The 12,244-nt window shown below is 41.6% G+C and overlaps 1 protein-coding gene across 1 annotated transcript in view; it reads left to right on the top strand.

The window, feature by feature from the left end:
- The window catches only part of lrrtm4l1 (leucine rich repeat transmembrane neuronal 4 like 1), a 104,530-nt gene extending 92,967 nt beyond the window's left edge, over nucleotides 1-11,563 (top strand). The window contains exon 5 of the mRNA XM_041960668.1: nucleotides 11,498-11,563. Within this exon, the coding sequence (XP_041816602.1) occupies nucleotides 11,498-11,563 (66 nt within the window). The remainder of the gene's footprint in view (nucleotides 1-11,497) is intronic.
- Nucleotides 11,564-12,244: the final 681 nt, after the last annotated feature.

Below are 12,244 nucleotides of genomic sequence, written 5' to 3'. Positions count from 1 at the left end.
TGTATAAAAATCCCCAACCCCTGTACAGTTGTAATGAATGGGGAATTTAGCTATAGACAACAAAACTGTATTTTGCACCAGGCTGTAAACATGCTTATTTCTGCTGTGAAGATGAGCATTTTAATATGGGGGTCTATGGGGATTGACTCCCTTCTGGAACCAGACTCAGGTGGCCATTCAAGGAACTCTAGTTCTGGGCACCTTCCGGTTGGCTTTATTTTTCAGCTTTGCAAATTGCCGTACAGTCCACCTCAGTTTACGCCAATGTAAAAGCAAAATTGTGCTACCTTCTTAAAATGATGTGGTAGCCTACCTTTTTCACATAGGAAACAGGGAGGTGCTGTGTCCAGCCGATTACCTAATTTTACACTGTGACAATCACATGAGGCTTTAGTGAGTCTAATATATTATACACAACCGCTACTGAATAATGAATTCAATGCAAGTTGTTTGCTTATTAGTGATACTCAGTAGAGATTATTTAAATTTAAATATGTCCCAGCTGGACTTTTTCTACAGCGTTGGGTTTATTTAATCTACAGCCAGCTGTTGTCGCTGCCATCAAAAACCTATCAATATACAGTATTTCCACTAACCAACAGCTCTGCATGGTCAAAATCAGTTACTAAAGATGCTGCACATACAGTATATAACTTACAGCAGCAGTATATTATGAATAAACTATTTTAACTCTAGAATTAGACTATACTGATATGTGTCCAAACAGAATATAATTCATCATCTAAAAAGGTTTTTATCATGATCATTACATTGAGTCCATTTTGATTTATATCTTTGTCTCTTATTGATGCCAAAAAATGCCCTCATGAAACCAGTGGCCAAAATACTGTCCAGTAGAAATAATGGAATAATAAAAGTGTTTACAACAATTCTATCATACTTAATCATATTAAAATGCATTGTACTGTATCAGATCAAGACAGGCCTGAACTGAATTTCAATAAGTCAATAAGTACATATTTGGATTCCATATGACTATTTTTACTGAGTCGGTGTCAGAAGGAAAGAGACAAACCCAAAATGAAGTGACATTTTCTCACATAACTGCCATTAAAAAATATATTTTGTAAGACTGAGTACAAACTGAGAAGATTTGCTGCTCCACATTTTTGCACTATACGATATGAAATCACAAACCAGACAGTCGGTTCCCGACAGTGTGGCTTTGTAATGAGTTATTCATGCTTATGAAATGATGATTAATCGAACTGTCTCTGACCACAGAAACAATACATGTGAACACTAATAAAGGGTGACTTTTCCTTTCCTCAATAACTTATTATTGTGTCATCAAGACCCGTCAAACTCTTATCTGCTTAATTTCCCATGTAAAAATAAAAGTCAATGATAGAAAATTAGACAAATTTCTTGTCAGTGTGGCACATTTGCAGCTGCGATTAATCACATCATATTGAAGACTTTTACCTGTTCATCAAATATAAACCACAATTTCCAAACTCAGCTAAGGATTCCCTGAAGACGTCGGAAAAGAGCGGGGTTTGGATTTGAACATATGGAGACATACAGTTTTACAGCAGTACAGTGCACAGGTACAGGTTTTCCCAGAGCGTTTCTAGCAACTAAGCTATCTTTGTTGTGGTTGGATTGAGCCATTGTGTGCATTGTTGAACATCAATAGGTAAGTCTGCTTCATTTGATTGATTTTCAGGTATAGTATTTACTGAATCTGCCCAAAAGCAGACTTTCAATCCCTTTGAATACAACAATTCAAAGGAAACATACATTGTGTGTGCAGTGAAGTGCAACAATAAAATCTCAAGGCTGTGCTAAAAGACTAGAAAAAAAAAATGAATTATATGTACAAATGTAAAACGCAGTGGATTCACAGAGGCCACTGTGCTAAGGTGGAGGATATACTGAGGTCACAGTTTACCATCCTGATCGCCTAAGGAAAGAAGCTTTTTCTGGCTCTGTCTTTGTTGGGCATGGGGTTAGTAAGGTGATGCCTGAGTGTAGAAGCTGGAATATGGTGAGGATCCTTCATAAACCTACTGGTGCTGGTGCTGCACTTTCTGCTGTGTGAGGCCTGCAGACTGAGGAGTGCAAATCAGATGGTCCACCGCTCTCTCTCCTGAACAGTGATGCCCCCTTTTATGATACTTTCCACAGTGTCAGGGGAGAAGGTCATTAGGACCCAATAATTTCCTACACTGTCTGAGACTGAAAAGATGCTTCTGCAAAACCCCCAATTAGCCCACAGTTGCAAACACTCATGTCGTACACATTGAGATGGTGGAGTCTGACAAGTTACCTGGGTGTCCACATGAATAATAAACTGGACTGGACTGGCAATACAAATGTGCTTTATCAGAAAGGCCAGAGCAGACTGGATCTGCTAAGGAGACTCAGGTCTTTTAGGAGTGAAGGGAATACTCCTAAGGAAGTTTTTTGGCTCCGTGGTGGCACCAGCCATCTTCTGTGGAGTGGTCTGCTGGGGCAGCTGCACCCCGACTGCTGACAGGAAGAGACTAAACAGACTGCTTAAGAAGGCCAGGTCTGTCCTGGATCGCGACCCTTGACCCAGTGGAGGTGGTGGAAGAGAGGAGGATGGCGGCTAAACTATCATCTCTGATGGAGAACATGTCCCACCCCACTCTGACAGCACTGGGCAGCTCCGTCAGTGACAGGCTGCTTCACCCGCGTTGTGTGAAGGAGAGATATCGCAGGTCCTTCCTCCCTGCTGCTGGCAGACTGTACAATCAAGCCTGTTCCCAGTAGACCACACACACCAGAACTGTGCAGTATCAATATTTCCTATGTGCAATAATGAGAACTCAACTATTGTCTGTTTAACTTATTGTATTGTTTACTTAAGTATCACAGCTTGCTTTTCTCTTCCTATTACACTATCCCCTTCGCTGCTGCAACACTCCAAATTTCCCGGCTGTGGGATTAATAAAGGATTATCTTATTTTATCTTGGTTTTGCAGTCATTTATTAAGAGGCTGTTGGAGGTCGTCCCCCTAAAGGTCCCCCACGACCTCCTCCATATAGGCCTCATCATCGTTGTTGGAGATCCAGCCTGTCACTACAGCGCCATCAGCAAATATGACGAGGGGATTGCATCTGTTCTTGACCACATATCAGCCAGTGAGGCAGGAATTGAGTGGGTTTCTGAATGGCATGAGTGGAAATGAAAATTGCTTGAATGTTTATTTTTCTATTTAAGAGAGCCCCCAAAATTAGATTGATATAAATTTGACAAAAGATGTCAAGAGATGTCTATCCTGATTGTTTTTCTTCAATGGAAATTAAACCGATAAGAATGATCTCGACCCAGTAACTTACTTGCATAGGTGTCCTGCAGGTCTGAAGGACAGCTGTAAGTGAAAAGCAATGGAAAATATGGCCAAAAAATTGCTGAGGCGTGTCTTTACCTGCACAGGTAATGAAGAGATGAGGAGAGTTCACAAGTTTGAGTGATCAAGAGAGAGAGAGAGTAAAAGTATGTGTTATTGTGTGTGTGATAATGAAGGAGAGGTGGAGGAAAGGGGAGTGAGGTGAGCCTGTGAATGTTTGAGAAACAAAGTTAGGTGATGCATATCTCGATTGGAAAGATTCTCTTAATATCCTGTTGTCCGTGACTCAAATCTATTCCGTACCCTCGTAGTTTAAGTGTATTCATGGTTTCAGAGCACATAATCACCAAAGCTTTGTGTGATGAAACCTATTTCAAAATTGGTTAAGACTTTAAAAAAACCCAGAATCCAAGCACAGACATATACTTGTCAAGCTGATACCAGTCCTTTCATGTTTAGCAAGGCTACATGTTGCCTAGCAACACAAGCAGCAGGAATTGTAAGGCAGAGGAACTATTATTTTATAATGTTTATAACAAAAGAGCAAGATCCAAGCGTAGTTATACAACCCTCCCAAAAGCAACATTCATAAGATTTATGATGTGGCAGGTTGTTAGTGTGTACGGTATTAGTGGGAGAACACGTGTAATGGATAATCCCTAGGTGATACATGCATCCTAACAAGGGTAAGAAATTATTTCTTGCTTTATTTATTTGAGTAGTTTTTGTTCCATCCATGTGAAACCGAATTTATAGCGCACCACATGATATATGTGCTGCTAATGTGGTCATCCATCACCTGGATAAATCGCAGTCGTCATAAATCAAAATGCTCCGGCGCAGATGAACATGCATGTGCACGCACTTTACATGAATATGCACACGCGCTGCAACATTTCATCAGGGACGTGCTCACTTTGCTCCCAGCCACAACTCACGAGATCAGATTTGCTCGGGGAGATCTGCGAGCTCTACCTTTACATCATGGTTTGCATCCTTTGCTTAATGCATACACACGCAATGTCACTCTCTGTTTAACTCCAAATGATGTCTTCGTGGAGCAGCTTACTCTCACTGGCCTACTCACGTATGGGTCACTATATCGCTGCTTCTTTGAAATTGTGCTATTAGATAAAGAGAGAGTGCAGACGATAAACGCACTGAAGCTCACTTATTTCTTTTCTGTAAGACACTAAATGTACTCATCTTTGAACTACAATTTAGAACAACTCAACATCATGGCTGGCTGGTACTGCTATAGGGCCGGGTCTACCCTGGTGGCAGGGGGTGGCAACTGCCCATCCCAGCTGTCCTGTTTTGGAAAATCTAATTCAAAGATCTACATATGAAAAGCTGTGGCTGGTCGGTGAAAGCCCGATGTCCGAGTGCAAGTGAATGTAGCGAGAGATGAGGCTCCCCGCACAGTGTGGTGCAAGGAGCCGCGAGAGGACACATGGGTTGGCAATACGGCGATTTCACCCTGCTGCCACTCACTCCCTGCAGTGGGCCGAAGCCCCAGTTTCTACTGGTCCTGGCTGCAAACAAAGGCTGCTGATGGCTTTTTGCATGTGTGGGGTTCCAACTTGGACGAGCAGAAATACAGAACGGCCGCCGAGTTGCTGTGGCGGGGTTGTTTTGTTTGAGGGACAGATTAAACCTGACTAAACCCAAATATTCACTGGTGCTTACGAGTGTCCCTGGATCGCCCGCAGCTACCGACATCTCTGAAACCCCTCCTTCTGCAGACAAACATGGTCAAATTGCAGATCAGTCATGCAACATACAAAAGCACCCAGTATAAAAAGCACTAAACTCACTCACTTAAAGCGCCACAAAGCTGCCACATCAGTCAGCAATGGAATAACAGATATATACAGTTATAGACAGATATTTAAAATATCTTTTCCAAACAAATACTGATATATGTGCTTGTTTGCAAAGAAATCAGCATATGCGTATACATGTCTGCCGCCCCTTTAAGTCTTCATGCCACCCTCTCTCCACCACATGAACACTTCCCTCCATCCGCCCCTGTTTGTTCTTAAAGTTCAAATTAGGTGACAAAGTTATTCCAATGAAGTGTTCACAATTAAACAAAGTGGCTGTGAATGACTAAGCCATTTCTAGTGACTGGTGCTCAGCCTCTGTTCCCTGCACGTCCAGTGCCGATGTGTTTGTGGTATTATATCCGTGCACTTTGCTTAGCATCTGTTCTCCTTTGTTAGTATCCTGCAAATATCTGAATGCTGTCATTGCAAAGTTTGCATTTTCAATCTCAGTCATAAAGCATAGCTGGAGGCAACGTATCGCACTTGCTTTCACGATTTATAATGCTGTATCCACACATCTCCCTCTCTCATTAATCTGGGCACATGGTATTTATGTATCTGAAAAGAGATGGGTGGGATGCATTTCAACAAGAACTAATATTTTGCACAATAGTATATGTATACCAGTCTCTACCGTTTATTTTAGATACAATAATTGATAAATGTATTGCATTGCATTTGCTAAAAGCCAAGTATGGCCACTGTGACCTTGCTTAGAACAAAATTTGAAGCCTTTAATGGATGGCTTTTTGTCAGACCAGTAGCAGGAAGTCCATTAAGTTACCTTTTATTCAGACTGAACACTGTCTTGTTATCAAAACAGGATCCCATTACTCCAACTTCTGCAGACATTTATAGACGTCTTTGTTCACAGTGGCTTATGCACCATCATGTCTTTTACCAGCTACTGAAACATTAAAAAAAAAAAAAAAAACGCTGCAATTTATCAAGAAGGAAAATCACTTGGTTAATCAGAGGATGGACTGTGTAGTTGTGTGGCAGAGAGGGCTTAGGGGAAAGTTTAAGTATCTGTGTTTGCAGAGATCAAGAGCTTATACAGGCATCAGCTCCCCAATAGAGTTTTCCTTGTATAATTGTTGTTTTTCCGTAAGCGGGAATAAGCTCGGTTGGGGTTCTTTAATTTTCTGTACTTTGTCTGCATCCTAAATGGAGATTAGACCTGATCCATGTTTGACATAATCTACACACCAAAGGAGCAACTGAGATCACACATGCATAGACCTGGTTATGGTTTCCAGACAGATGTGGCAGCGGTAACAGTATTTAAATCATCTCATTGACTTTCAATTCACACAGAATGTACACGTTCAGTCTTTGTCTTATTGTCTGTCTCTTTTCTTGGTCTTCAGAGAAAGCAAGGAACAGGCAACTTCACAGGGACGCGGGCAACGGGGTGGGGAGATGGAACAGGGTAATTGGAGCCCTGAGTGGAGTAAGAGGCTTGTGATCCCTTTGAGAGTGGCTGGCATATGTCTGTGTTACTTCCAGCTGTCCTGACTGAGAGCAACCTAATTACATCATGTTTGTATCCTGCTAATTACTGTAGCCTAATTAAAAAACACATAAAGGCATTAGAGGGGGTGGATGAAAGTACAGACAGCTCTGGACATGTAACCTGTGTTCTTGAAAAGAGTAGAACTTAGCCTTGGCCAGGCTTCCTTTGGAATGTCTCCACAGCGAGGGAGCAGGAGTTATAATTATGTGCCTTTCAATTAGCGCTGTTTTGTTGTGTATGCATCGATTTCAAAGCAGTGTGGGCAGACCAACACAACTCAAACAATATGTAAGGTTTATTGTTTTCCGTCCCCACTGGAATTCGCCCAAAAAATACCTGCATTTTTTCTTTCTTTGGGGAGGCAGATTTAAAGTTGATTCTTTGTTATGATGTTAACTAAATCATATTGCTTGGGCTAATTGAGTTGATACAAATAAAACCGCAAATGTTAGAGATGAGACAGTTTTACTGTTATATTGTCTTGCTGTCTCACTGTTTGCCTGCCGTGCTACTGAGGTTTGCATCTGATATCATGTATTGGAATCAATGGTTACACACTGTAACCTTAATTCTGTGAACAAAGGCAGGGCCATCACACATGTATAATTCTTAGGGCTCTGTTTTTCATGCCAGTGCAATGTCAGTGGATGCACAAACATAATTCATACTGCCAGTCCAGTTTTTGTGTATTCTTTTCTTTGTTTTATGGCTCCATACGGACCCCCTTGCACAAAGATGGGCAAAGCTTCTCCTGTAGTTCGGGCGACTCAAGTAGTAGTAAGTAGTAAAATGCAGAAAAGCTCTTTAATCATCTTGATTTAAAAAGAATGATTATTACAGAGGCCAACAAAACCAAAGTCATTTTCCCTCCAGAACACAACAAAATAAATATTCACACAAACAGAACTGTGAGCTAATTAGATTTAGAGAGTGTATGAACCCATAATGCAAGTTATTTTTTAGTTTTTTGTGTTGCATCTGTGCTTTCACAGAATTCTCCTTGAGATGCTTCAGTGTCTGCTGCCCATAGGAAAGGAAAGCACAGAGACATTTCTGTGGATTTAGTTGGCAAAGGTTTATGCACAGGGTTAGAGGAGCCTTTCATGCTATAGTTCACAACACTCCCAAGGGGGTGGCACAAGATCCACAAAAGACAGTGGGCACATTTCCTCCTCCTTTCTCCAAAATTCTAAATCAAACTCAAATTTTCAGGATGCATCTTGTCAAGTGTTGGCTTGTCCTTGACATCACATTATCCCTGGCGTTTCTGCTGCCTGACATGTAATGTGCTGTGAGGCAAAGGAGATTCCTTGTGGCCCTGTGACATTCTAGGTTCTCTGAGATTTTGAACAGTATAATAATAGCCAACAGCTGCACCTTTAGACACTGCCATCCTGCTTTGTTGGGAAGGAAGGACACCTGACCATTATGTTTGCCAACTTAATCCTGTGCCCTTGCCAGCTTGTCGCAACTCCCACTTTGGCTATAAACTAAGCCTTGCTTTTAGAGATGAAGAACTACTACTTCTGTGCTGTTTGCGTGAAAGAAGCAGCAGCATTTTCCAAGGCTGCCACAGGCAGGAGGAGAAGGACAATTGCTCCTTCATATGCATTAAGAAAGCTGTCTGTTGTGAAAGACAAGTACTGATGTCCGAATGTCCTGCAGAACAATGCTGGAGAACTGGCAGCAAAGAGTTTTAGTTCCCTTTCCACCAATGGAAAGTTCCATTTGTGAGACAGTGCAAAAGCGAAACACATGTCCCTGGTGACAGATGACAAACCCGCCTCATGGCTGTGCGAGCAGTATTGAATGCTGCTCTGGCAACAAAGACATCATAGCTATGCGGTCCTTTCATGCAAAGTGATTTGAAAAGTACTGTTTCCAAGTTATGACTGAAAGCCATCGAACGCCTAATGGCTGCTAGCATGGCAAGAGTTTGAATAGGTGTGAGCAGTAAAGTGAATTATAATCCTTTTTCAACACCTTGAGCTGTTATTTGCAAAAAAATCATTATGTGCCTTCAACTTAATCACCGACGTTTGTGTCCATGAAGCAAGCATTTGAGCGGTGCTCAAAGACTACATAATATATTATGACTGCAACAAAACAGATAAATAAAAATGTAGAAAAAGTATCAATAATCATTAAACATTTTGTTCTTGTCAAAATTTGGGGCTTTTATCATCAAATAAAGCATAATGAGCCACACAATGCTCGGTCCTGTAACCACCGTCTCACAAGCAATGCACTCCTGCAGTCGCTCAGGCAGAGATGTGAACAGCGTCCCCTGAATTCAGATGGAAGAGATGTGACTGCAATAACTTTCAAATGGCTGCCATTTGATTCAGGTTTCACAAAGCAAAGTGCAAAAATGATCATTTTGAGCTGAAACCAAACCAAAAAAAAAAAAAAAGAAAAAGAAAAGCTATTTTGTAACAGGTAGAATATTGAATGACTTGTAGCATGTGATTGATTCCAAATACTAATAAGACTATATACATAAATATACGTAGAAACAATATAGTCATTTGTACAGCTAACCATGTTTGCTTAAATCTTTTATATCGAACACATCTTCATACCTAAAGGACTGACTGGGTTGATTGTCAATGACCCCCAAAACTACATATATCACCGTTGGAGAGTGTCAGCAACGGGCCAGTACGACCAAAGCAGACCTTCATTGTGTTGGACCTTCGCCATCACGTCGTTAACATTGTGAAACGGCCTCAGGTTGCTGAAGGTTAGGCACCAAAAGGACTTGATTAGCTTTAGGTACTAAAACTGCTTGGGAAAGTTTGGAAAAAGATCATGGGTTAATATATGTATGTTAGTGGTATACGCCATGTAACATACGTACCTTATGCAACTTAAACTGGGCCAACGCTGACTTTGAACAGCAGTGTCCTATCCATCCACCCCATCTTTCCAAATCCGGACTTTCTTCACCTGACTTCCTCATTTGCTCCCGTCACAATTGCTATGGCCACAAAACGTCACTGCCTGCCAATAAACAGAAATATGGGTTGTAACAACGCACTTGCAAAGTCGGCCTACGCTGCTGTTTTTCTGGTGAGAACAGGCTCCTTATTTCCATAGTTCTACCAGATTCACAAGGCTCACAATGGCAGCACATGATCCATGACCAGCTGCAATGGGGCAAAACATGCTTATAACATTGATTATACTGTGCAATGACAGGAATTAATTGAGTAGATGATCTACTAATTTCTTCCTTTATCCCATCTTGATTCCCACCTCAAAGGATGAATCTGTTTAAGTGTGTGCGTCAGCCTGTTCGGGGGTTGTATTCGTCAGCTTTTGTGTGTGTGTGTGTGTGTGTGTGTGTGTGTGTGTGTGTTGCTTGCTTCAGAGTTCACATGTTCACAGCACATCCCGAGCTTTTGCTGCGAGTTGTTTCTGTTTTTCGTGCTCCGCTCTGAAATTGTCTGAGGTATGACAATTTGCGCAGCTGTCTTCACTTCACTCACATCCACCTGAGAGGCAGATAAAGAGTCGAGTGAAGACTTATCAGCCTGTTTGATAACATTTAAATAAAAGTTCTGCTCAGGGCATGCTCGTCTGAGCCTTGTGTTACAGAGATCTGCTTCACGCTGACAACAATCTCAGCTGGAGCAGCAAAAAGTTGAGCCGGGATAATTTCGAGCTGATTCTGAAAGCTTTAGAAATTGCTTAGCCTGGCAAAATTCACAGCATTTGTGTTATTAAGGCGGCGTGGGTTTACCTGTAGCCGAGCGGCAGATAGGCTCTTTTAAAAGGTTAAGTTGTAAAGAAGAGGGTTTTTACAGAGCACAGAATGCTCAGAGGCAAACCTGGAAAGGCGGGCTGAGTGTGCCTCTGCCTCGTTCAGTGTGGAGATCAATTCAAAGCTCGTGCCTCTTAAATGAGAGTAAAATGTCAAAATCTCTTACTAATTTGCAACGTCTCAACAAGCTCGAGCTGACCTGTGGGAAAGGGCTGACATTTAAAGGTCCCGAATCATTCACTTGTCCTGATTTCTAATTTACTGTTTCTACTGATACAAATAGGCTGTGTGATAGGAACAAGCCTGTTTGTTTCATAGAAATGCAATTTGTAGGGAGTGGAACCGTATGTTACATTGGGAGTAAGTTGAAAATGCAGCTGTATTTTTGCATTATTGTAAATGTACTGAAACACGGTCAGTAAGTACAGGGGTTACTCCCATGATTCTTTGCATCCTTTTATAGTGTTTGGAAAGTGCAGCAAATATACAATGAATCTGACAACAAAATTCTTGGTAAGACGTGAAAAATATGCCCTCTCTTGCTGACACGCGTCATGAGATCCACTTCCATACAGTGAAATAGTTACAGTTGGTGTTGCAGCCGTCGTTCAGATGCCGATCAATACTTGACTAGAGGGTAATTTGTTTGTCGCAAGCAAACAAGACATGAAGTGCCAAAATGTTGAGGTGAGCAGGTTCAATTCAGCGGGTTTTTATTTAATTATTTCAGCTTTAATTGACATTTTCAGAATGAACACTTGTCAGAGTTCTCTGTGCTGGGCTTTCACTTAATCTCTGCAAGACATTAGGGGAAGTCACTCCAGCCTTCTAAGCTATCTAACCACATGGGATTTCATCATCTGCTTAATTGCTTACCCTAATTTGCCTTGCTGGCACTGTCACAGCCCCATTGTACTGTTATCAAATCACTGGGCACTGTAATTAACTTTACATTGTAACCACCACCTCTGTAACTGGCACAGACCAGCTGTTAAACGGTTTTTAACTTTATTGTCTTTTCCCCTTTTTTTTTCTGTCCTTGCAGAACGAGTACACGTGTCCACGCCCCCTACCTGGTGCCTGGCTGGGAGATCTGCCGACCATCCATTAACCCACAAACTGGAACTGCTTTGGGCGGTGCAGCAAACCGCAGTGAAACAGGGACACAGCAGAGAGACGTATGCAGACAGCCAATCAGGATCCGACTCCCATGATTCACACTCAAGGATACATTTAAACCGGTCCTCCACGCTAACAAGGGCAGCCACCGACCAAGACAAAGAGGACATAACACCATTTTTTTCTTTTTCTTAAGATTTACTATGTCTTTTTTTGGCCTGTGGTCTTTGCTCATCAGCTTTGCTGCATCCCATCATGCTTCATCACCACACAAACACTGACACAGATGGTTGTGGAAATGCTGCCTAATGTGAATAGCAGAGCCTCTGAAGAAGACTCATGAGCGTTAATGGATGGTTCTTACCAACATGGGAGCTTATTGTACAGAATATAATAGCTTACTGTCTCCATGAGGACAACGTGGCAATTGTTTTGAACACAAGTGAAAGGCTGTACACATTCAAGAGGCTTTAAAAAGTGTAAACTGAGCAATGAATCACTGACAAAAAATGCACTGAACAAGTGGCTCTGACCGCTCTGCTAACACAGCTGTGTATAATTTAAAGTGGGATTCCATATTTTGATTCCATGTGAAGCATCATGTTATCATCTTTCAATATTTTTTATTATTTTTTTTTAAGGAAGACTAATCAAAGGCGAGGATGGTGTAAAT

The sequence above is a fragment of the Chelmon rostratus genome, chromosome 19, assembly GCF_017976325.1.
Source record: "Chelmon rostratus isolate fCheRos1 chromosome 19, fCheRos1.pri, whole genome shotgun sequence".
Classification (NCBI taxonomy): Eukaryota; Metazoa; Chordata; class Actinopteri; order Chaetodontiformes; family Chaetodontidae; genus Chelmon; species Chelmon rostratus.
The sequence above is the reverse complement of the archived record's forward strand: the minus strand, read 5'-3'. Positions and strand labels throughout refer to the sequence as shown.